The sequence below is a fragment of the Thermobia domestica genome, chromosome 9 (assembly GCF_964235325.1).
Source record: "Thermobia domestica chromosome 9, izTheDome1.hap1.1, whole genome shotgun sequence".
NCBI classification, from domain to species: domain Eukaryota; kingdom Metazoa; phylum Arthropoda; class Insecta; order Zygentoma; family Lepismatidae; genus Thermobia; species Thermobia domestica.
In genome coordinates this window covers 87,030,915-87,053,745 of record NC_137462.1, presented here as the reverse complement: position 1 = coordinate 87,053,745, position 22,831 = coordinate 87,030,915, and the positions used below count along the sequence as shown (strand labels likewise).

At 34.5% G+C, this 22,831-nt stretch overlaps 1 protein-coding gene across 1 annotated transcript in view; it reads right to left on the bottom strand.

Moving 5' to 3' along the window:
- Positions 1 to 19,393, bottom strand: part of LOC145694818 (carbonic anhydrase 14-like) — a 72,651-nt gene extending 53,258 nt beyond the window's left edge. Inside the window, exon 1 of the mRNA XM_081771476.1 lies at positions 19,187 to 19,393. Within this exon, the coding sequence (XP_081627602.1) occupies positions 19,187 to 19,226 (40 nt within the window). The 5' untranslated portion in view covers positions 19,227 to 19,393. The remainder of the gene's footprint in view (positions 1 to 19,186) is intronic.
- Positions 19,394 to 22,831: the final 3,438 nt, after the last annotated feature.

The window sequence follows — 22,831 nt, the reverse complement described above, 5'->3', positions numbered from 1 at the left end:
ACGGTATGTTTAACTCCAACCCAACTAACCAACAACCATCGAAAAGGTCACAGTTCATAAAGAGTTATGACCAGCCATATTGTGGTTGAGTGGTGTGTGATGAGTACATTCGCACCCACTATTTTTATTTCAAGTTTTCAAATCGAATTCATCTTCATTACCTCTTACCTTTAATAGGTACTCAATTGCCTCATTCACTGGGCTAAACATTATGTTGCCACCGTGATATCGAACCTAGGATCACAAGCACAAAAAGAAACGGTGCTAATCCCTCTTATATACAGAACCACTATTTTGCAGTGATACTATTAGCACTATATGTATATATTCGGTTACCGTACCAATACAATTTTCCAGTCCTGCCATTCTAACAGTTGTTAATTCAAGAACCCGAAGCAATGAGATAATGACCAGCATGTCAGACGCCGCTCACTCCAACAACATAATCACATCAAGCGATCTCTGTCACTGAGTTCAGTTCATAATGGAATAATCTGACCTCTCGGACAATGTCACCTTTAGACTGTTATAAAACTCAAGATATAATTTACTTTAATTTGCATAAATTTTTGTTACGCACTTTCCAAACATGCCTTTCCAATTGATCTCACACTTCCTAATATAGCTTCGGCTTTCTTTACAGACTAACAGTGAACCAACTTTATAGAAGCATTCCTAGATTTTCCTTATACTTTCTCATTCCTTTATTGTTTTCAAAGTATTATTTAGTGACATTGTTTGCGTTATTACCTGGGAAAATATTCTTGAGCCAACTTACACTTTATGAAGCACTCGAGAATTATAACAGAATCGAGAAGGAAGTTTTACAGTGAAATTGGGAATAAAAAGTAACTTATCATGGGGAGTTGGCGCGGGACATCTGGTTTCGATTCCCGGAAGCTTGTGTGGTTTGTTGTAGGTCCACGTCTCATATAGCGTTGCTGCTGACAGGAACACTAAACTCAAATTGAACCAAAAATTATTAAGCATGCAGATACCGTATACACACGTTAGCTGCAACCAAAATATAGATATTGGGATGTGTAATTGAAGATTGACAATAGTACAAAAGAGACATAAACGTTACGTTAAGATTAAGGATAATGAAACTATGTAAACTTTTTGACAACCTGTAGTCGGACGATTAATGTCAAAAGGCTACAAAAGTCCTTCAACGCCTCTTATACTGCACAAAGGAGGAACATAGCTTCGTCTACTTCATTATCTATTTCATTGATTAAGTATTGTGAATTTATAATGAGAGATATTCTATTACAATAATGTTTTGAGTTTTCTTTACTTCCAAGTTACTGTTTTGTTACTGTCTAAGAGTATGAATAGTTGACGTTCTGTGATTGGAACTGATATTTAGTGACAGGATTTGGCACAAATACAAATAAGGAAATTCTTGGATTTATTTGATTAAACTTATAATATTGATATTACTTATAATAACTAAATGATTTTTTTTTTTTTTTTTTTTTTTGCGGAGTGTTTCATTAAAATGTCTCTTCTTCAAATTACATTAACAAATTCCGCACGCGTTACTACAAAGAATATTTTACATTCCTCTTTCATTGCAAACTCTCCTTTGCGATATCCATATTAAATTCGCGCAGGTAAATAACATTTTGCATTTGCTGAATCAAAAGTTCCAATATATAAAATTTCGTGCTGGACATTCAGTGGTTCAAAATAAACCTGTAATAATAATATTTCCTTTTCCTCCTGCTCCGTGCTGAAGTTTGGAAAAATTCGATCTGATAAAAATATATTGATGATAACTTGCCACCACAACCAATAGATGTGTAATGAGTAGGGGGGGTCAATGGGGACCTCAGCATCGAGGCTATATGACCCCGTCACGATTGACTCGGTTGCTCAGGACAGCAATATTAAAAAACAGGCTAAAACGAATAGGGTTCAAATGAACAAAAGTGTTGCTATCATAAATGAAAAGAATTTTTAAAAAAAGCAAAAGTAGAAGATAAAAGAATAAATAAGATCAAATATATAGCAATAGCAATATATAGAAAACAACATTAAAAACTGAGAGAAAATATAAAAATTTAGCAGCAACAAACAATCATAACTAACTAAAACAGCTCAGAGAACGTGAGCAACCCCACAATAAGAAATGAACTTAAGTACCCGGCTAACAACATCACTATCATCCCCCAAGGCACTGGTATGTAGACAAGGCAGTTCAAAACGTTCTCTGGGATCTGAGTATTCCGGACATTCAACAGAGTTAGTTTGGTTAATTCAACATTTAGTAACAAGAGAACATTACATGTGATAATATGTCCAATCTTGCTACTGAATTACACTTCGTGTGTAAGTATAATTACGAACATTTGTATTCTTTATACCGCCGTTAAAGTTCAAAACAGATTCCATTTCGTATAGTTTGTACATTTATATTCCGTTTTGGACAAAGTGAATAATATCAGCAAATTTAGTGTTTAATCCATGATTAGAAAATGTCAAAAGTAGTACAATTGGCGGAGTGAACGTCCAAATTCGTCATTTCATCTAAACATTAACAACTTAGAACGTGGAAAAGCTTATGAAACGATATTGTGCACCAGCAGTCGAGTATAGAGTCTAAAACTTGATAGTACCTTTATAAACTTTTGTACGGCGAAATATCAAGGATTGACTGACGAAACGATGCCCAGTAATATCTTCAGTAGATTTAACTATAGATAATTACCATTTGCGTACTACGCGCACGTTAATGTTCAGTATGCCCAGCTTAATTTTGTTTGTTTGTTTGTCGAAATTTAGCGTCCCTTTTCAACACCAAGGCTATATAAGACGTGAATCTACATAAAAATGAAAATTTTAAGTTTTACATCTGACAGGTATGACGGTTAGGCTAAAGGAGACTGTGATGATGAGAAATGAATGAAATGATGGAATGAAGAAAGTGGGAGGAAACGGGAGAACCCCGAGAAAACCCACGAGCACGGTGTTTGTCCACCACAAAGTCCACACGGCGCGAGCTGGAATCAAACCAGGGACCCCAAGCACCGGAGGTAAACGCTCTACCACTGAGCCACCGCGCCCCGTGAATCTACATATTTTAAGGTAGAAAGCGAACCACCGTAACATATTCAAATTTCAATCTTCTACTATTGGAAATCGAACCCAGTATCACGTGCCCTAGCTACTAGACCTGTGGGAACAGCTAGCACAATTACTCATTGAAAACACCATACATTTATTTTGTATTTTTACTGTCGTTTTAAGTTAGAAAAAAAGAGTTACTTCTGACATCATATTATGAAGCTCGAGTTACTCTCAATATGCTTGTAATTGAACGAAATCAAGGATAAAGTATCTATTAGAAAAATTAAGATCGTGTTTCTCTTATTCTTTAGAACCGATACTTTTTTTTAAAGAGATCCATTACATGATGGATGTAGTCTTTCTCCACAACATCCTCATCACTCTCACTTTGTCAAATTCAATGAATGGTTATTTGCTCTACTAACGTTACTCAATCAATCTAATCTCGATATCCTGAACTTCCGCCCTCGCAGATACGTACGAATAATCTCAAATGAAGCGTGACATTGACTTTTTACTTTCGGAGGCTTGCATGTGATGATCAACGGAAAGGAAAAATAAGTCTAATAAAAACACATGTGCATTGTTATGAGACGTACTACTGCATAGTTAGTCAACGTAATAAAAGTAGTAATGCTTATATTATTCAATCTCCTTATCAACCAGATGAAGAAGGAAATGGGCATTGTAAATCTGGCCTTTAAAACAAAACATAATTCATTGACGAGACAAACAAAAATACATATTTTCCATTTAATTTTTGTAGCAATAAATAAAACTAGGTGAATTAAAACACTGAACTTTCTTATAAAGAAGGAACTTTATTATATCTAAACTATTAACATGTCATCTTATCTTTGCATTATATAAACTTATGAAATCTTACGTAATTATATCATATGTGTATTTTTCTATCTATATGCGTTTGTCCACTCTTAGGTCACATATACAAACACCGTTGGCACTGGTATATATAAACAAATTCTATGAATCTTCTATTATATTCATCTTTGAATCTTTACATAGAAAGAACTTCCATTATAAATGCACGGTAATGTGACAAGTAAGTGCCTTATAATGGCAGAGAGTCATTTAATGCAAAAAGTGCAATATATTTCAATCTGATTCGTAGAAAAATGATACAGCTGAAAATATTAAAATGTGACCCCTACTTAAAAATAAATCGAGGCCACGCCAGTAACTCTACAAACCGTCCGCAAACTTTAAATTGCTGTTTCTTACTTCTGCTTCCACTTCCAAATATATTTCCTAGACGCTGAAATAATAAGAGTTACTTGAAATAATCATACCGGAGAAAATCGAAGAACTTTAGTTTCAATTGGTCGGTTGAATGAAGTTAAACTTACCTTTACCTTTTCAACATGGAGGGTATGTGAGACGAGGATATACAGTTTAAGGTATAGGAATACACACACACACACACACACACACACACATATATATATATATATATATATATATATATATATATATATATATATATATATATATATATATATATATATATATATATATATACAGTATGGCGCTAAATAAGTTTTACAAAAGCAGAGTAGTGATTCCTGAGAGTAAAAACAAACAAAAAAGTTCCAATAAATATACGTCGAAAACGCCATCGTTTACGTGTTATAGGCTGCCGAAAACATGAAAAAATGAATTCTAAAGGTCCATAGCTCCAAAACTATGGGATCTACTGTATTCGGGTCAAGACTTCACTTAGGAGCTAGTATGTGCTCTATCCAAAAATACATGTTTTAGAATCCTAAGGTACTCACGCAACAATTTTTATGGAGGTAGTTGGAGAGTACTTTATATCATAGGCCCGTAGTCAAACTTCCTCTATAAAAATAGTTGTAGAAGCACCTCAGGATTCTGAAACTCGCATTTTCGGATATCGCATATACTAGTTCCTAAGTGAAGTCTTGACCCGACTACGGTGGGTCCCATAGTTTTGGAGCTATGAACCTTTAAAATTCATTTTTGCATGTTTTTGGCAGCCTGTAACTCGTAAACGATGGGGTTTTCGCCCTATGTTTATTGGAACTTTTTTGTTTGTTTTACTCTCAGGAATTACTCTTCTGCTTTTGTACAACGAATTTAGCGCCATATATATTACTATAAAATTAATACTCTAGTTTTGACTCTGTGACATATTAGTCTGACATGTGAGTAAAGTCAGAAGAATGTGGGATAAAATGAGACAAAGTTACAATTTTGTTAGTTTTTCAGATTATTTATTGAAGATTATATTGCTTACAAAGTATCATGTAGAGAAAAGGTTATTACATATAATTAACAGCTTCACTTGAAGCCTTGAACCAGAAATTGAATTGGTTGTCATGGGATAAACGAATTTAGGATGTCTTTTTTCATTCTAAATTTAGCACTAATCGCCTTTTATTTTTTCCTTCAAATAGAAGAATAGTTCAGAAAACAGGAAAAAATTGATATAGCATGTGAAGATTGTTATTGAATGAAGCGAGGAACGAGGAGAACCCTTCATCTTTATTATCTTATGTAGAAGCAATGGTTTTAAGTATGCCATACCCAGAATGATGAAGTAGGCACAGATAAGGTTCTAGTAACTCTTTAGGAAAGTGATGAAGTCAGTTCACTTCTCGTTTGAGCTTTTCCGCCTTCACAAGAGGAAAACAGATAAAATCTACACAGATGTATGAGTTTTTATTTCTTATTTATGCTTTCTATAAACATTATACTGGTTCAAGAATGTTTGGGTTTTTCGAATTAATCTCATTATGAAATCACTATGTAATATAAATAAAATAAGGAGTTTGTTTGTGTGTCTCTGTGTGTGTCTGTCTGTGCGCGGCCTGGGGACCAAATGACTGAATCGAGAGCTACCAAATTTTGGTCACGGGTACCTTGGTCCAGGCCCCAGACCAAGACGAAGAGATTTTTTCAAAATTCGAACCAAGGGGGTCTCAGGGGGATCGTTTGCCGGAACATGTAAAAGTAGTAGAAAATGACCGGTATTAGTGTCAAATTCATAGTTTTTGCGGTCGCTGAGGTCAATGAAAATACTTCCATAAGCGTAGACTACCAAATACAGCTCCTATGCGAAGAATGGGATCTTTCAGCTAGTATGTAATAGAATCACCAGCATTTATTTCCGAAAAGAACATTCTGATCGAGAATTATGTTGAATATTTGACAATCTCTATTTTAACTATTTCTTGCAGTTCTTCATTTGTTTCTTTTGTCTGTTTTTAACACATGAAGAGCAGTGGCGGATCTAGTCCAGGACAAGGAGCCTAGCCCCCCAAAAAATTTTGTTGAGTAACAAAAACAATTAAAGTATTATTTATATATATTTGAAAATTTATGGTAAGCGTTATCTTTCATTCTTTATTGAAAACTTTTTGAAACATTAGATATTCCTAATTCCTGTTAACTAAAGGGATTCAAATTAAAGAAACTTGCGTAATATCATGATATACCTATCATAATCTGGGTTCTGGCTACCCCTCCCCTCAGTTTTTATCTTCTAGATCCGCCACTGGTGACGAGCAAATATACTTAACTTTCAAAAGCTTCATCTTCCAAAGAATTCCTGATTAATCACAAATCAGTTGAATAGAAAAATAAAATTTTAGGTGTCAGATTGAGGAGAACATTAATTACTCTAAAACAGTATGTTAGACGTAGTATGTATTTCTCTTCTTGGCTGATATTACAATTTCTTTAGAACAAAGATAACATTAAACAAGGAAGTATTCTGATATCCAGATGGCTGTATATATTTACTTGACTGTGAAGGAAGAATATAATCTGAAAACAGATGTTCATAACACCTACACGTTAATTTTGAGAAGTGTTCTTCGAACAGCATAAACTTTCTGTATCCGATCTAGACATATACAGAACAACAGAATGTTAGTCTTCCCCGTTGGTCAAATGGTTAGTGTGCATTTCTTTAGTACAAGTGGCCATGGGTTCGATCCTTAATGGGAGAATATTCTTGAACACATTTCGGTGATTCAAATTTCATCTTAAACAGTAAGTCCACGTCTCAAATAGCCTTAGCGCTGAAAAGAGACGGTATGCTTCAACAAACAAGCAATAGAATATTCCTGAAATCTCGCATCATTTTGAATTAACAGCCTTTACTTTCTTCCATGGTATTATATTATTAAATTCGTGGGAATGGTTATAACTACAAACAAACAAGATCATATATTTTATTTAAAATTGGAGGAAAATGGGATTTTATTGGCGTTAGAAGAGCATTTGTAGTACCGTTTCCAAATATATAGCTACATAAATTATTATCTGAATATTGGTGTGATTATCATAATTTATTAGTGATTTCATGCACATAGAAACTAAGTAGAGGCCACTCGCCTACTTATAAGCTGTGTTTCTTCTCAGTTGAAATAAAAAATCATCTCCCAAAAAATCCTTGCGTTTTCTTCTCTTTCTATACAGTTTGAATGAAAGATATTTGAATCTATCGAGTTTCATTGTTAAGAAATAGGTCCCCAGTAATTAAACCGTCAGAACGTCAACGTTTGTCATAAGGCAATAACTAAGATAAATTTAATTAGAACATGGACTATTATAACAACACAACCGAAAATAAATGGACAAATAGATGCATTGGCAATCAATAAACAAAACACAAAGAAAAGATAGCGCTACTTGAGTTTTTAATCACATTTATTCAGCTATGTACTTAAGCTAATCTGCAAATTTGAAAATGGCTTAAAAATGAGGTAATTATACAGAGTAGTATAGTATTTCAAAGAAAAAGAAAAACTTAATTACACGAAAATGATTCGGCAAATACCAAATAAAAGACAAGAAATCAAAAGTTACACAAAACATTCTATCAATAGTCTATAAAACCGGATAGATAATGAGCAATAACTGGATTATCAATTTCCATCATAATTGCCCATTAAATAACGTATTTTTATGAGTTTATAGCTATTTCTAATTAACGTGTTGTATCTGCTGAAAATACTGTTGTGTACTTTCAACATTTCATCTTTCTTACATCTTCATTTTTATTGCTTCTGTTGTGTATTACTAACTTATTGTTATGATAAAGATAAAATTAATCCAAATCCTTTTAATAATTTAATTGATTTCATTTAGAAAAAAAAAAATTCTTGAACATGTAATATGGAAATTTTTCCTACGATAGTAACTTTAAAAAAGAAAAAAAAAACTTTTGCATTATCCCTAGAATAATTTGAGTTTAGAGCAGCGTTGTTCAAACTGTGGTCTGCGGATCACAAGTGGTCCTGGAAGTCTGTTCTTATGATCTTTTTAAATTGATCATTATTTCAAAATAGACAAAATAGATAGAATTCAATTGAATTGTGTATCACATACAACAGTTGAGAATATCGAACAAAGTTTGCAAATTACAAGCAAGCACCTTTCGTCTACTCTCCCAAGACTGACATTTTATGAAACCTATTGTATAAAACATTCTTGATAGCCTTTAGTTATTAAATAAAGCTAATATATATTTTCTTTCGTTAATGTTATTGTGTTGAGAAAAAGAATCATAACATACTCGTGAGATCTTTCATTTTAACGTCCCATAATTATGTCTTTTAGGCTAAGGGAGACAATGATTAAGAGAAGTGAATGATGATGGAAAAATTGGTGGAATGAGAATGGGATGAAACGGGAGTGTCTCGAGAAAACCCACTGATACAATGTTGTCCACCACAAACTTACTTGGTCGGGATCGAACCAAGTACCCCATGCACCAGAGGTAAGCGCTCTACCACTGAATAAAATCTTTTGTGTGGAATATTGTACTGTATGGTTCAGAAACATGGACATTACACAAAAATGATGAAAAACGACTGGAAGCTTTCGAAATGTAAGCGTGAAGAAGAATGGAGAGAATTAGCTGGGTCGAGCGAAAAACGAATGAGAGGATGTTAGAAATGGGGGGAGAAAAGAACAATTTTAGATATTATTAAGAAAAGGAAGAGAAACTGGTTGAGACATTAGCTAAGAAGAAACTGTATCATGAGGGACGTGCTAGATGGTATAGTGGCAGGAAAGAGGGAGAGAGAAGGCGAAGCAGACTGCAGTTGACAGATGCTATAGGAAAATCATATGTGAAGACGAAAAGGTTAACGGAAGACCATGGAGCATAGAAGCTTCTCAGTTGCAACAAGTGATTGCCAATAATGCCAGAATGCTACTGTAAAATTACGGGAATTTTAATTAGTACGACTTTAAAAATATACGTTAGCATACTGTTGTTAATATATACTCAAAAGATTTTAAATATCACGAAATATTTTAAAGCAGTGTCACGTGCACCCCAAGTGTGGGAGTTTCGTTTGTATGGCGTGATTTTTTCTCAATTAATATTGAAACCGAAAGTAGTAAATTTCTGCCACTTCCGGTTTAAGTAGGAAGATTAGAGTGGAGACGAAGATATCCTTGGGATGCTTAATTGATTACAGAAAACCGCTTTTCGCTCTCAAATAATGTTTTTACTCTGCAGCGATCAATGTGAAAACCTGAGGTGGTTTATTTCTGCCACTTAAAGTTTGAATAGAGGTTTGAGAGAGAAAATGGTACCTATTCTTAAAACCTTATATCGACCCCCTCCCCCCAAAAAAGGATCGTTATCTCTTATCGTTTTTTTTTCCCCCTTTATGTAGGTCAATGTTGAATTCAGAAGTTACAGTGGATTTCTACCACTTCAAGTTTTAATAGAGAGTTAGGGACGGAGATTAAATATATTCTTGGAACTTTTAATAGACTGTAGGAAATCGCTTCTCGCTATCAATTACCATTTTGTTTTACAATGATCAATATTAAAAACAGAAATTGTTTATTTTTACTACATCCGGAGGTGGATCACTGTTTCATCAACGAACTTGTTTTTCAACTTTTTGACCTTCTTGACCTATGTTCTGACCAAAATTGATGATGATCCAAGTAGTTTTTGAGATTTTGTCTTCCGGACGGACAACATGGACAGACATGACTTTGTCTCGTGGACAGACTGAGAGGGTAAATGTATAAACGAATTTTGGCTGATAAATCCTTAAAAATGATAAGTTGGCCTGCGCAAAGGAAAAAATTGGTTTGACTTGAAATACATACATACACACACACACACACACACACACACACACATATATATATATATATATATATATATATATATATATATATATATATATATATATATATATATATATATATATATATATATACAGAGAGAGAGAGAGACGCTGGTTTAGAGTGTTTCAATAAACCTCGGTCCATGACATGCTGTACGTCCATGAAATTTTCATTTCTTAACCCTTTTGGAACATGGAGAATTCAAATAGGCTGGGGTTTCATGTCAGTGTTCTTTAAACTTGTCTAAATCACTTTTCGCTATTCCTCTAGTCCCAGCCATTTTGAATCCTCCAGAGTAATTATATTAATCTTAAAATATGATTTACATATATGTTATCGTCAGGGCCAAAAGGATTAAGAACGACTGAGTTGATTAGGGTATTTAATTATATCTCAAATTTGAGGTCATTTTTCTCGTGAGCTTATGGACTGAGATCATTAAAAATAGTTTGAATTGATTTTGCGTCCTCAAATACTATAAACCGCGCAGTTAGAAATATATCCAAGCATGGGCCCTTTATACCATTAGCATGAACAATAGTTCTTTCGTTAAGCTTGATAACAACGTTCTCGAGAAACTAACAAATGTGTAATAATAAAAACAATAACAGTTTGACAATCTACAGTGCCAACAGTTTAAGGTTCAGAGAACAGAGCTTTGTGGATATTCTGTAGAAATCGTAACAGTTATGGTGAAATTACAGAAATATCATTGTTGGTTTTAAGTTTTAAAAGGAAAGAATTTGAGGCACATCGAAAGTAATGGATGACGATAAATTTCACCAAATGACAATAAGCCAAGAATAAAATAAATAAATAAATAAATAAACACTGAAATCAGGAATGTAATATTCCTACACATGTTACAGGCAAGGGAAAACATGTCCTCGTTTCCGGCAGTCATCTTACGTAAAAATCTATCAACTTGGATTCAATTTTAGAATTTCAGATAGCAAGGGATGTGTGTGACACAACATCTAGTACTGAAACTGACTCGGGAATTCGTATTTGTGGTTGTTTTCCGTCTAGCTCTAATGGTTCTTGCGATTTTGAATGGCATTTCCATTACTTTCCATTTCGGGTTCGTTGAAGATAATCCTCACGAAAGCTGAACACATGTTGTTTTAATGTCGGATGAATGAAGTATGAGGGCCATCACAGATGGTTGCAACCATCGCCATGAGAGGAATCCTATCTCACCTAACATAGTTGCTACCTTCTATCCAATTCTGGGATATAGGAGCTGTTGAAAGCAGGTTTTAGACGGTAGAACTAGAACGGCTACGAACGAAGCAATAATAGCAGTTTTGGTGTCCATTCAGAAAAGTCCTCAAAAGGAGCACACGGCATGTGTCCATAGATAGATATATGAAATGAGGTATCAAAGGAGAAACGAAATGAAATCTTTAAGTTTTACGTCCCACGGTTATGCCAGCTAGGCTAAAGGAGACAATTATGATGAGAAATGAAGGAAATGGTGGAATGAAGAAAGTGGGAGGAAACGGCAGAACCACGAGAAAATCTACGGACACAGTATTTGTCCATCACAAATTTCACTTGGTGCGAGGTGGGATCGAACCAAAGACCCCATGCACCAGAGGTGAATGCTCTACCGCTGAGCCACCGCGATCCCCTCCTTAAGGAGAATCTGAAAAACAAACAAGTGGCACACGAACAAGTCGCAAGCATTGCAGCATCTGACTGAAGACGGCTTTATAAGAATGGACGTCAACACTGTTATCGTTATTGCTTCGTCCGTAACCGTTTTAGCTCTGCCCGTCCAGGATTTGCCTTCAACAGCTCCTGTATCCCTGAATTTGGATAGGAAAGTAGCAATTGTGTCCTTCAGAATGGCAATGATGAGTCTGCGATGAATCTCACACTTCGTCACCCGACATCAGAACAATCTCTAGGTGTTCAGGTTTCGTCAGGTCCGTCGTCAGTTAGTGAACCTGAAACGAAATATGACGAAAAAACTATTTAAAACTCGAAAACTGTTAGAGATAGACAAAGATCAACCACAGATATGAATTTCTGAGTTAATTTTAGTCCTAGATGAAATTTGACACATAGTCTTCCGATTTGAAATTTTGAAGTTGAATTCAAGATGGTAGATTTCAAGGTGGCCGCCGAAAGCGTGGTATGGTCTGTGATATTTTTTCCCTAGTTTATCACATGCACAGGGACATTTCATTACTGTCGGTCGCGTATTTTTTTTAAAATTTTATTCGACTGTCTTGTAACTTTTGTCCCACCCTGTATTTGGCTTTATTTCGATGTGAGAAACGAAAACGCTGAAGTACATCCAAAACTTTTTTTTTTTTAATTTCCATTTAACTAGCAGACGTAGGTGAACAATTCACAGGCTCACTTAGTTATCAGTTCCGGATTCCAACCCTGCCTAGTCACTGTGAATGTCTTTTATTTTTTTGACATTCCTACAGATTGCCTGAATGTTATCTTGAAGAAGACTAGGAACGGTTTCCATTGATATTCCCTTACCACTACCAACTGGAGATATACTATATTCAGTGAAAAATGAATCGGCTGTATCTGGAATGTATCTAACAAATACATATACGAATGACGTGAGTTTGTTGTTATCCCTTACATTAAACAGGTTAGAATGTGTGTTTTATTCTTCATTTACTTTTAATTAGATTTTCCGCTCTTTAACTTTAAGCTCCTGTATTTGTGATTTGTTTATGCGTTTCTGAATATTATTATCTTCTTGTTTACAGTCTCTGAAGGAAACCAGGTTTGATCAGATTTTTTTCTTTTTAAAAAAATGGTTTAAGCAAGAGAAAGAATAAGAAGAAAAAATGGGTTTTACGTCATATCGTTATCTTTTAACTCAGGTGAAGACTTAAAGAAGCCTAATAATTCTTCAGTCAACTTAGAAAGCTTGCTCTATAAACAAAATAAACTATGGATAGTAGTTCTATATTTGTATACATATACCTTTGAGCCGAGTGAACCCAGATACTCTTGATATAATTCAAGATATATATATAATTCATGATACATGAAACAACGCACATTTGTTCCAGGTTCAAACCTTGTTGGCTATAGTTCGGATCCTACGTTAAACTGTATGACCCATCTGATATAGTCTGCCTTGCATTAGACTCCAAATATATAAAGTACCAAGAATACGAGAAGAAGTCAAAAAGTTCCCGGAATTTCTTTGTAACTATTTATTACCACAATATAGGTAGACATTCACTTAATTGCCTTCAAAATATTCTCCTTGAGAACAACCCAGTTGTTCCACCACTTCTGCCATTACTGGAAACAAGACTGAAAGTTCAGAAGTTCAACCGTCGCATTGGTTTCGATGTCTTCTGCGGTGGCAAAGCGGTTATCTTTCAGGCCATTTGGAGAAGAGCCAGAAATCGGCTGGTGCTAAATCCGGTGAGTAGGGAGGCTGGTAGAGGAGGGGAATGTTCGTTTCTGTGAGTCGTTTTTGTCACCGTAGAAAACATCCCAACCAACACGACGACTGAACTTCGGAACATACCAAAACAGGAGCGTTGATTTCCAGCAATGACAAGAGCTGTGGACTAAGTGTGTGTGTTCTCAAGAAGCCTATTTTGAATGCGATTAACCCTTTTAGGATTTCCACTTTTTTAGGTAAATTTTAGACTTTCACTCAAACAGCTACTGCTTCCTTACTATTTACCGTAGGATCATGGTTTATATCTCGTTATATATATATATATATATATATATATATATATATATATATATATATATATATATATATATATATATATATATATACTTCAAAAATGTACTGCGTCATTATTATTTGACATAGTCATGGTTCAAACGCCATTTTCTTTCCAACGGTATCACATGTCATTATCATACAGCTGAACCGGAAAATTTGGGAAAAACCCGGATTTAAAAAATCCCGCCAAAACAATTTTCCCCCCAGACCCGGGCCTGGGTTCACGTAGGGATCTGAATTTTCTTTTTTTTTCTTTTTTTTTTAAAAAAAACATTGTTATTTACATAATATTTGTGCAAAATTTCAATTTTGTATCTTGTAACAAAGGATGGAAAATATTGTTGAAAGTCTGAACTTAGGCCTTATATTTATAGTCTATATATACATATATAAAAATTTACTGCGTCATTATTGTTTGGTCTAGGGTTATGGTTCAAAAGTCATTACGAGCCCTTTCCAACGGTACCACTCACATGTGCGTATCATACACCTGAACCGGAAAAATAGGGAAAACCGGAATTTTTCTGAAAAAATCACCTCGGAACATATGCGTCCCTCGGGCCCGGCCCCAGTTTCACTTAGAAATCTAAAAATAATAATAAAAAAACATTAAGATATACCGAAAGGTATACATAATCCGTATGCAAAGTTTCAATTTGATATCTTGAAAACTAAAGGAGTGATTTTTTTTGTTAAGGAGTGCCTTAAGAAAAACAGTCATGTCCCTCCGCCCCCACCTGGCGCCGTGAAGTTGACCATCCGATTCCAAAACACATCTGGGGTATTCTTTGGTCCATTCTTGACTTGATCAATAAAAAAAATCAGGCTTAAATATCTGTCATAGAATCTAAATAAGCGGTCAAAGACGATATTACGCCATGGTAAAAGAAGTTACCAAACATCCTAAAAGGGTTAAATGAATGGGTACCCATGTCGTGGTAATAAATAGTTACAAAGAAATATCAGGAACATTTCGACTGCCCCTCGTATATTTGTTAATGCTTCATTTGTAATGTATTTCAAGAGGATTATTTTATTTATTAATCCATTTATATATTATCCAAACATATTGACCTCATCCTATACAGTTTGGTGCGCTATAGCTAAAAACTGAAATAAATAATACATTGAAAGCATACATAATATGTGATATCTCGGTGTTTCACATTTTTTGACGCACTTCTAAAGTCTGTGTATAAATTAATTTAAAATTTAAAGAGAAAAGTTCAAAGATCTAAGAAATTTTTGAAACATAATTCACTGGTGGTGCATTACTTTTGTAACTGACTTCCAATCCCGTATCTGACAAATTGGTAGTTGCCACCAAATTTTAAAATTTGGAATATAAATTTGGAATATATAAAATTTTCCTTTCTTTTTCTTTTGAAAAAAATCCCTGATTGGCGAAATTTAAAGAGACAGAGAAAAAATTAGGAAGCCGCACCACCCGCCTACACTCCTTTCTATGTCCTACCCTTTAATTGAATTTAATTCATTACCTGAAAGAGATTTTCAGGATGTAGGATTTAGATTTCTGCGCTGTCGGCATCTATTGCCATTTAACCCAGCACGTATGAGCGATGACGTCTCTCGGCGAGCACACTATCCGGGGAAAGGAAAGGAAGAAAGCGGCCTGGGACCTATAAGTTAGGCAACACCACGGCATTTGGCTGGTGTGAATGAGGAAAACCTCATTCAGGATGGCTGGTCTGAAAAAGCTTTTTACACTTTTTCGACTGAGTGTCCCTACCGGGAATCGAACCCGGAACCACTCGCACCGAAGGTGAGAGCGATAGCAACTTCGCTACGCGGGGCTACTCATTACCTGAAAGGGTCTTCAATTGAGGTGGGAATACTTTTAGTGTCAAATCTTTATTCCATTGTAGAGGGAATAGTAAAGATATTATATATGAATCAGAAGAATTGTCAAAAATTATTATTTGGAATATAAAATTATTTTTTTAAAATGCCTGACAGAGGACCTACTATATAATGCATCTTTTGGAAATATTGTTATCAGTAAACACTCACATAGATACGAGTGAAATATATTACGTAGTTTACAGTTTCTTAACAAACATTGTAATAGACGAAGTAATTTGGTAGTATTATAATGCTATGAAAGAGTATGCACAATTCAGTTAGTCTCTTTTGAACTTATTGAAAGTGCATAGAAATATGATAGTTGATTTCATTTTTTTTTTTAAAGTTCCAGAAGATATTCATTTGTTTGACACATTACTTATTCCATTCCATTTTGAATATTTTAAGAAGCAAAGGCACTCTTCAGTACATACTAGTATCTCGTTCTAGTTTGAACGACTTGAAATATTATATGCTATGTTTAAATAAATAAGGTGTTAGTTTAAACTAGAGTTATTCATAAATAATTTCCCATACAGTAATCAACAGCTTCCTAAGGCGAGAGCAAAGTATAGAACAATAATGAACAACAGAAATCACAATAAGAGACTCAAAGAAGTAAATTTACAAAATAAATAAATAAATAAAAGAAACGGACTGTATTAGGATATTAACCCAACAGAATGGAATTATTTTCCACTTCATTCTGGGATCCACATGTAAAGAAGGATCCTTTTACGTAATATTCTGGATGTTTTTTTCAGTAGATTTCTCAGTTCTATTGTTATAGGTATCCAAGAACGGTTCAATTCAGTTTAGTACCCAATAGAATACTTGTCCATATGTAGGCCGACCAAACAACTGTCCAATAACAAGCGTAGCCACTATTGTATTCCAATAGGATGTCTGTAATGAGGGAATTTTACCATCCCTTATTAAGCAGCAAACATTATCACCGCAGTCTATGGTCAGTCTGGTGGTTTCAGTTAAATAATGTGTGGTCAGTACATCGCCTCCCAACACAGTTATACCTGACTTTGTAAACAGAAACCTGCTACCTCTTAATTGAAATATATTTTTAATTGCCTCAGGATGTCGGGTCAACATTAAAAACTTATGGCTTCCACAGGGAATAAAACCTTGGACTAAGTGGACTAGAGGAACAAGCGCTAAACATTCCACTATATGAGAACAAAAATATGAATTATAGGCCTAATTAAAACTTTAAGTTAGAAAAAAAAACGTCATTTGCACGAATCTATCGTGTTGTTTAAAGTTGCCAAATTGAATTTGTCAGTCAATTCTCGTAACGGGAGTTGATCGCCGTATGATAGAAATCACGATGTTGTATTGACATTGTCAAACAAATCAATATATAAATGAGTAAGTTAAAGATATTTGAGTAATAAATTATAGAATAAAATCATGATCAAAATTAATAAATTAAGTTTCATATTTAACTTAATTTCCCAATGATTAAAATATAATTATTTTGTATCAGGAAATTATAAACCCAGTCGCTGAATTTATAACATACGGTTCAAATGAAGTGAGTTTAATATTACATGATTGAATTTTTGGACGTGAATGATTTTTTAAAAATAATTTGTGATATAAGAATGTGGGAAGAAACGGATGGATTCCGAGAAGCCCACACTGATACGATATTGTCCAAAACTTGCGTGGCCAGACATTTATTCATTATTTCAGATTACTATCATCTTCAGCCGACAAAGCCTTTTTTTCCACTACAGGTGACTTTCACAAATTTCAAATTAATACTATAACAGTCTTGAAAACATGCTTGTTCAGTTTGGAAAGTTTTCCGATATTTGCAATTTGGTTATAAATAATTATTGTTTCTTCTGGGAAGTTAAAAATGATACCTTTAGTTTAAAGGCCTACGATTATGTCGTATAGGCTAAATGAATTCTTTAAATTTTACGTCCCATGGTTATGCCGCCTAGGCTAAAGGAAATGGTGAGAAATGAATGAAATAGTGGAATGAATAAGTGGGAGGAAACGGGAGAACTCCGCACATGGTGTTTGTCTACCGCGTAGTTCACTTGCAGCGAGTTGGGGTCGAACCAAGGACCCCATGCACCAGAGCTGAACGCTCTACCACAGACCCATCGTGGCCCGTATAGGCTAAAAAGAAAGACAGTAAACGGGAATGAATGATTATGGAAGAATTGATTGAAAGAAGAAGTGGGAAAAAGACGATAGAACTCCAAGAAAACCCACGAACACAATGTTGTTCGTCACAAAATCACCTGTCACAATGAACTGAGTAGAGACTCGTCGCACTGGAAATGAATGCTCTATTACTGAGCTAACGTGCCCCCTAATTTTGATTTTGATAATGTAATCGTAAATCAACAACGTTCTTATTCCCAGCTACCTATATGAAAAAATCTATCTAAAAATGAATATTTACTATTATTTTCATTTAAGTAATGGATTAATCGCGAATTTTGATATATATATATATATATATATATATATATATATATATATATATATATATATATATATATATATATATATATATATAATGTAGTTACCTTTATTATAGCATCTCTATGAGGAAACTCTTGTATAAAATGTATATTTACTATGAACTATAACGTCAATTATCCTCTTCGCTGGATTAAAATAAGAAAAAATAGTAATATGTTCGTCAGTCAGTCACTTTCTTACTATTACTGAAGCGCTCTTTAATATCGGTCATTTTCGATCATTTTTATATATCTCTCTCTCGCTCTCCCCTTCCTTTAAGTTCCACTATCAAAGGGAAATGATAAAAACAATCCCAGACCCGAACTTCATCTATGTTCAAAATTTGATCGGGATCGGTCGGGTGGTTCAGGAGTTGTTATTGTCACAAACATTGTCACTTTCATTTTTATTTATATAGATAGATAGATTACTTAGCCCTCCCCGCTGAACTAATGTTTAGTGCGTGCGTATTTGGCGCACGTAGTCTCGGGTTCTACTTCCTGTGAAGACCATAAAAAATTAATGCATTACGGTAGTTTAGATCCCAATTTAAACTGTAGGTCCAAGTCTCATATAGTCTTGGTTCTGAAAAAGGGATCGCAAACTTCAACAAACAACAATTAATTAATTAGTTAATTAATTAACAGACAAATAATAAATAACCAGAGATCATTTAATAAATATTTTCTCTTTTATTATTAAACAAGTTGCCGCCTTTTAAGAATCGCTGCTTTTTTAATTGTTTCGTTGATTTTTTTTAGAATCCATTAATATAAACTTTATTGGATCGTTAAATAACATAAGAACGAATACGAAAAATATATTTTAAAAAGCGTGCGTATAACGATGCTTGCTTTTGCAACTTACCTGCGAGCAGTGCTAGAGCCACGACTAACTGTGGGATCATCCCAACGACTGATAGAAAAACACGCGGGATCGCTCCAATCAGTGCGCACGCTCCCTCCGTCTCTTCCAACGCACGTTGTGTCTTCTAACGTGAGCTGATTTCCACTACACTAGAATACACCACTCACAAATCACAGAGCACTTTGTTTCTTTAGCGTGAAAATTAACCGGCAAGTGATCATATAATAAATAACCAATGACTAAAAAATCCGAAGATTAAATACGTAAGTTTTTAGACACAAGGTCACCCCATATTAGAGACTCTCTTATGTTTTTCGTAACTTAAATTTACGCTTTGGCGTTACATTCGCTTCACGGTCAGCCTCGTCAATGGGCGTTAATTATTTTTACACCCCATTAGCAATGAGTCTATCATATGACCCATAACATCCATTCTGTACATACTATTGTTTCTAAGTGATTGTAAAAATGATATTTTTCTTCTCCTTTCACTTGAGATTTTAAAGAACGGAAGTGAGCACTGTCTTCTCCATTACACGTTAAGAAGAGCATCAACCCTACAAAATTATAAAAATAATTTTTTTTGTAAAGTTTTACTACCTTTTAGCTGATAAATTTATATTACTAGTTGATTGATTGATTGGGTTGGTCTTTCAGCATCGAGGCTATGTTTGACATGGATCTATAGTGTAATAAGGGACTCGAACCACATACGCTCCCATCGAGAATTGCATCAGGATCTCTCACACCGAAAGCGCGCACGCTCACCATATAGCCACGAAAATGTTATATTATATTGCATTGCACCTACAAGCAGATGATCTTGATACAACTAGAAACAAATATTTAAACTGTAAACTCAAATCCGGCCGCCACTCCTCAGCATATTTTTGAAGTCTATTTTTTGGAATAGACAGCAAGAGCGACTATCTCGACCCGAGTTTTTTTTAACGGAGTCAATCCATTAACACCTTCACTCGTAACGCTAGATACACACTTTCCGTTTAAAATCTATATCACACCCTAGTTTTATGCAACCCACACAGTAGCAAAGAAATGTGGGATACCTATAATAAAAATGCTATGTAAAAAAATGGGTATTTATACTCCATATTCCATCGCGTAATCCTCTTTACTGCCTTTTGCAGAGTTTATTATACTTATCATTATTTGGTTATTTATTTCTTAAGATAATTTTGACAATGTTGTTAATAGTGTTGGGTACCTGTACTAGTTTTGTTTTTTAACCCGTTAACTTGTATGGATAAGTCTTTTATATTTTCTTTTAAATGAATTGGAATTTTGTTGATATGATTTTACAGATTTCTTCTTCGAGTCTGCTTAAATGTCCCTTAATTTCCAAAAATGAATTTTGCATTATATATAGATTTAATATTACTTAAATTTTAGATACCTATGTAGTAAAATGCTAGGTTTATATATTTGTGGTCAAGAAAAGTTTATATGTTTGTGGCAAATGCTACGTTTATATGTTTGTGGCAAATGCTACGTTTATATTTTTGTGGGCCATTCTTTTGACAATGAGATTTCAGAAATCACAAACTCTAAAAAGGTAGCGTTTTCGTTTGTTGATTCCGAATTTTGTGTAGAATTGCCAGTTTTCATTGAAATTTTCAAAAACAAGTACCATTATTTTTCTATTCAACGTTTTAGGGGTCGTTTTGATCCCACAAGATTAGCATTGTTGCTATGGCGTGCTAAGGTTGATATCTATGTGTTAGGTGACCAGTAGAAAAGCTACGTATAGCGGGTTGATGGACATTGCAGGCGCTTTGCTTTAATCTGAATGGGAAAATTTATTGCATGCTGGTAATTTTAAAGGCCTGTAGAACCACAATGAGGCATAATCGGACATGGATTTATAAAAAGAAGAAAAACCCTATTTCACATCATATCGTCCATTTTTGTTGGTTTACAAGAGAGAGGGAATTCTTTTAAAAAACAAATGTTGTTTTAATAAGATGGTAAACACATTAATTGTATAGCAGACAAGTCAATGACAAAGTCAACTTCAGTAACACTCAACTAACAAATGGGGCTTTCAAAATTACGTTCATAATCCAAGCAAACAAAAATTCCATTCTTGGAGTTACATTCCTTTAGTTCTCATACGACGATATGTCACTTTTCCAAATTTGTCACAAAATCACTCCAACTCTAAATATTGCAATGCTATGTTCATATATTTATATGTCTATAACAATTCACTTCTTTGTGTGTCCTCCCGTCCTTCACTTGCGCCTGATATAGTGAGGATTCATGCTCATATCAAAATGATGCGCTGTGTAAACAGCGCAATTTCAACTAGTTGAAAATTAAAAGCATATGTAACAGAACTTTAATTTCAAAAAACAAAGTTCAAAGAAAACAGAGAAATAATTCCCCTTATTAATCAATGGTGTAAATAAATAAATATGGAGCAAATATCCAACGCTGTTAAAGTCATTTTAAAATTATTAAGTTCCATCGTATTGTTGTAAATGGCGTTATCAATTGTCACACTAACGGGAATGCTCATGTAATTAATTTATTCAGGATTTTAGTTTTTCAAACATTGTTTGTTTGTTCTCATACAAAGTAAAGACAGAAAACCACTCAAACTCTTAGAGACTTAAGACGATGATAAATACATACTTTTATCCGTATAAATGTGTAACTGCTTTAAAGCTCCTTTACATAAACCTGAAGACTAAAAGCAGGGGCGGATCCATAGGGGGCGATCGGGGCGATTGCCCCCCCCCAGAAGAGGGAACTTTCTTGTTTTATATATATAAATAAAATCCATCCCAGACTTTGGAGCCCTTAAAAGTAGCATTATGTCAACCCACCGCCCCCCCGCCAAAAGTCCTGGATCCGCCCCTGACTAAAAGTAGGTATTTTATACTTTGTGAATTTGATAAAATCATATATTTCTGTGGAGTCGCACATTGTCATTTTGCATCAACCTAAGAGCTTTCGTTTCATGAGTGTTATTCTGTCTTCAACCAACGGGAATCTATGAAGTTTACAGCCTAGTTATTCAGGTGACTATTGTAAGTTCCATTTGCATAGTGAGGTGTTTTAACAGCATAATAGAAAACGTTAACTTATCGTAATAAAATGGCATACATTTACCCATGTAGAGCCAGGTCACTGATCATATGTGGTCCTATTAATTTGTAGGTTATGCAGAATTCAATTCCCGCACACGATCAAAAATTTTCTTCTAGTTTCTATCAGTAGAATCAGAAATACTCGAAGGTGGTATTGTCATGCATTTGCACTCTATAAACATTTATTTTGGCTAGTAATACATTTAAATCCCATAATACACTGAGAAATACTACTTTAAATACTTTGGGCCTTACGCAGAGTCGTTCTGACGCGTGACTAGTACAATACTAAAGAGTTCGACTAACATGTTTCCTGCAGTAGTCAGGCCTTTAGAATGACGCTAATCATACGTCAAAACGACTCTGCATAAGACCTTTTAAGTTTACATACTGGCAATCAAAGAGCAATTGAATATGATTATGTTATAGAATTCGAATGATTAGCGCGTCTGCTTTTAGCGGTGTGTATAATACATGGCTGACTCTACCGTATGTGCACTTGCACGGGGTTGCAAGTCTTACTCCTGAAACT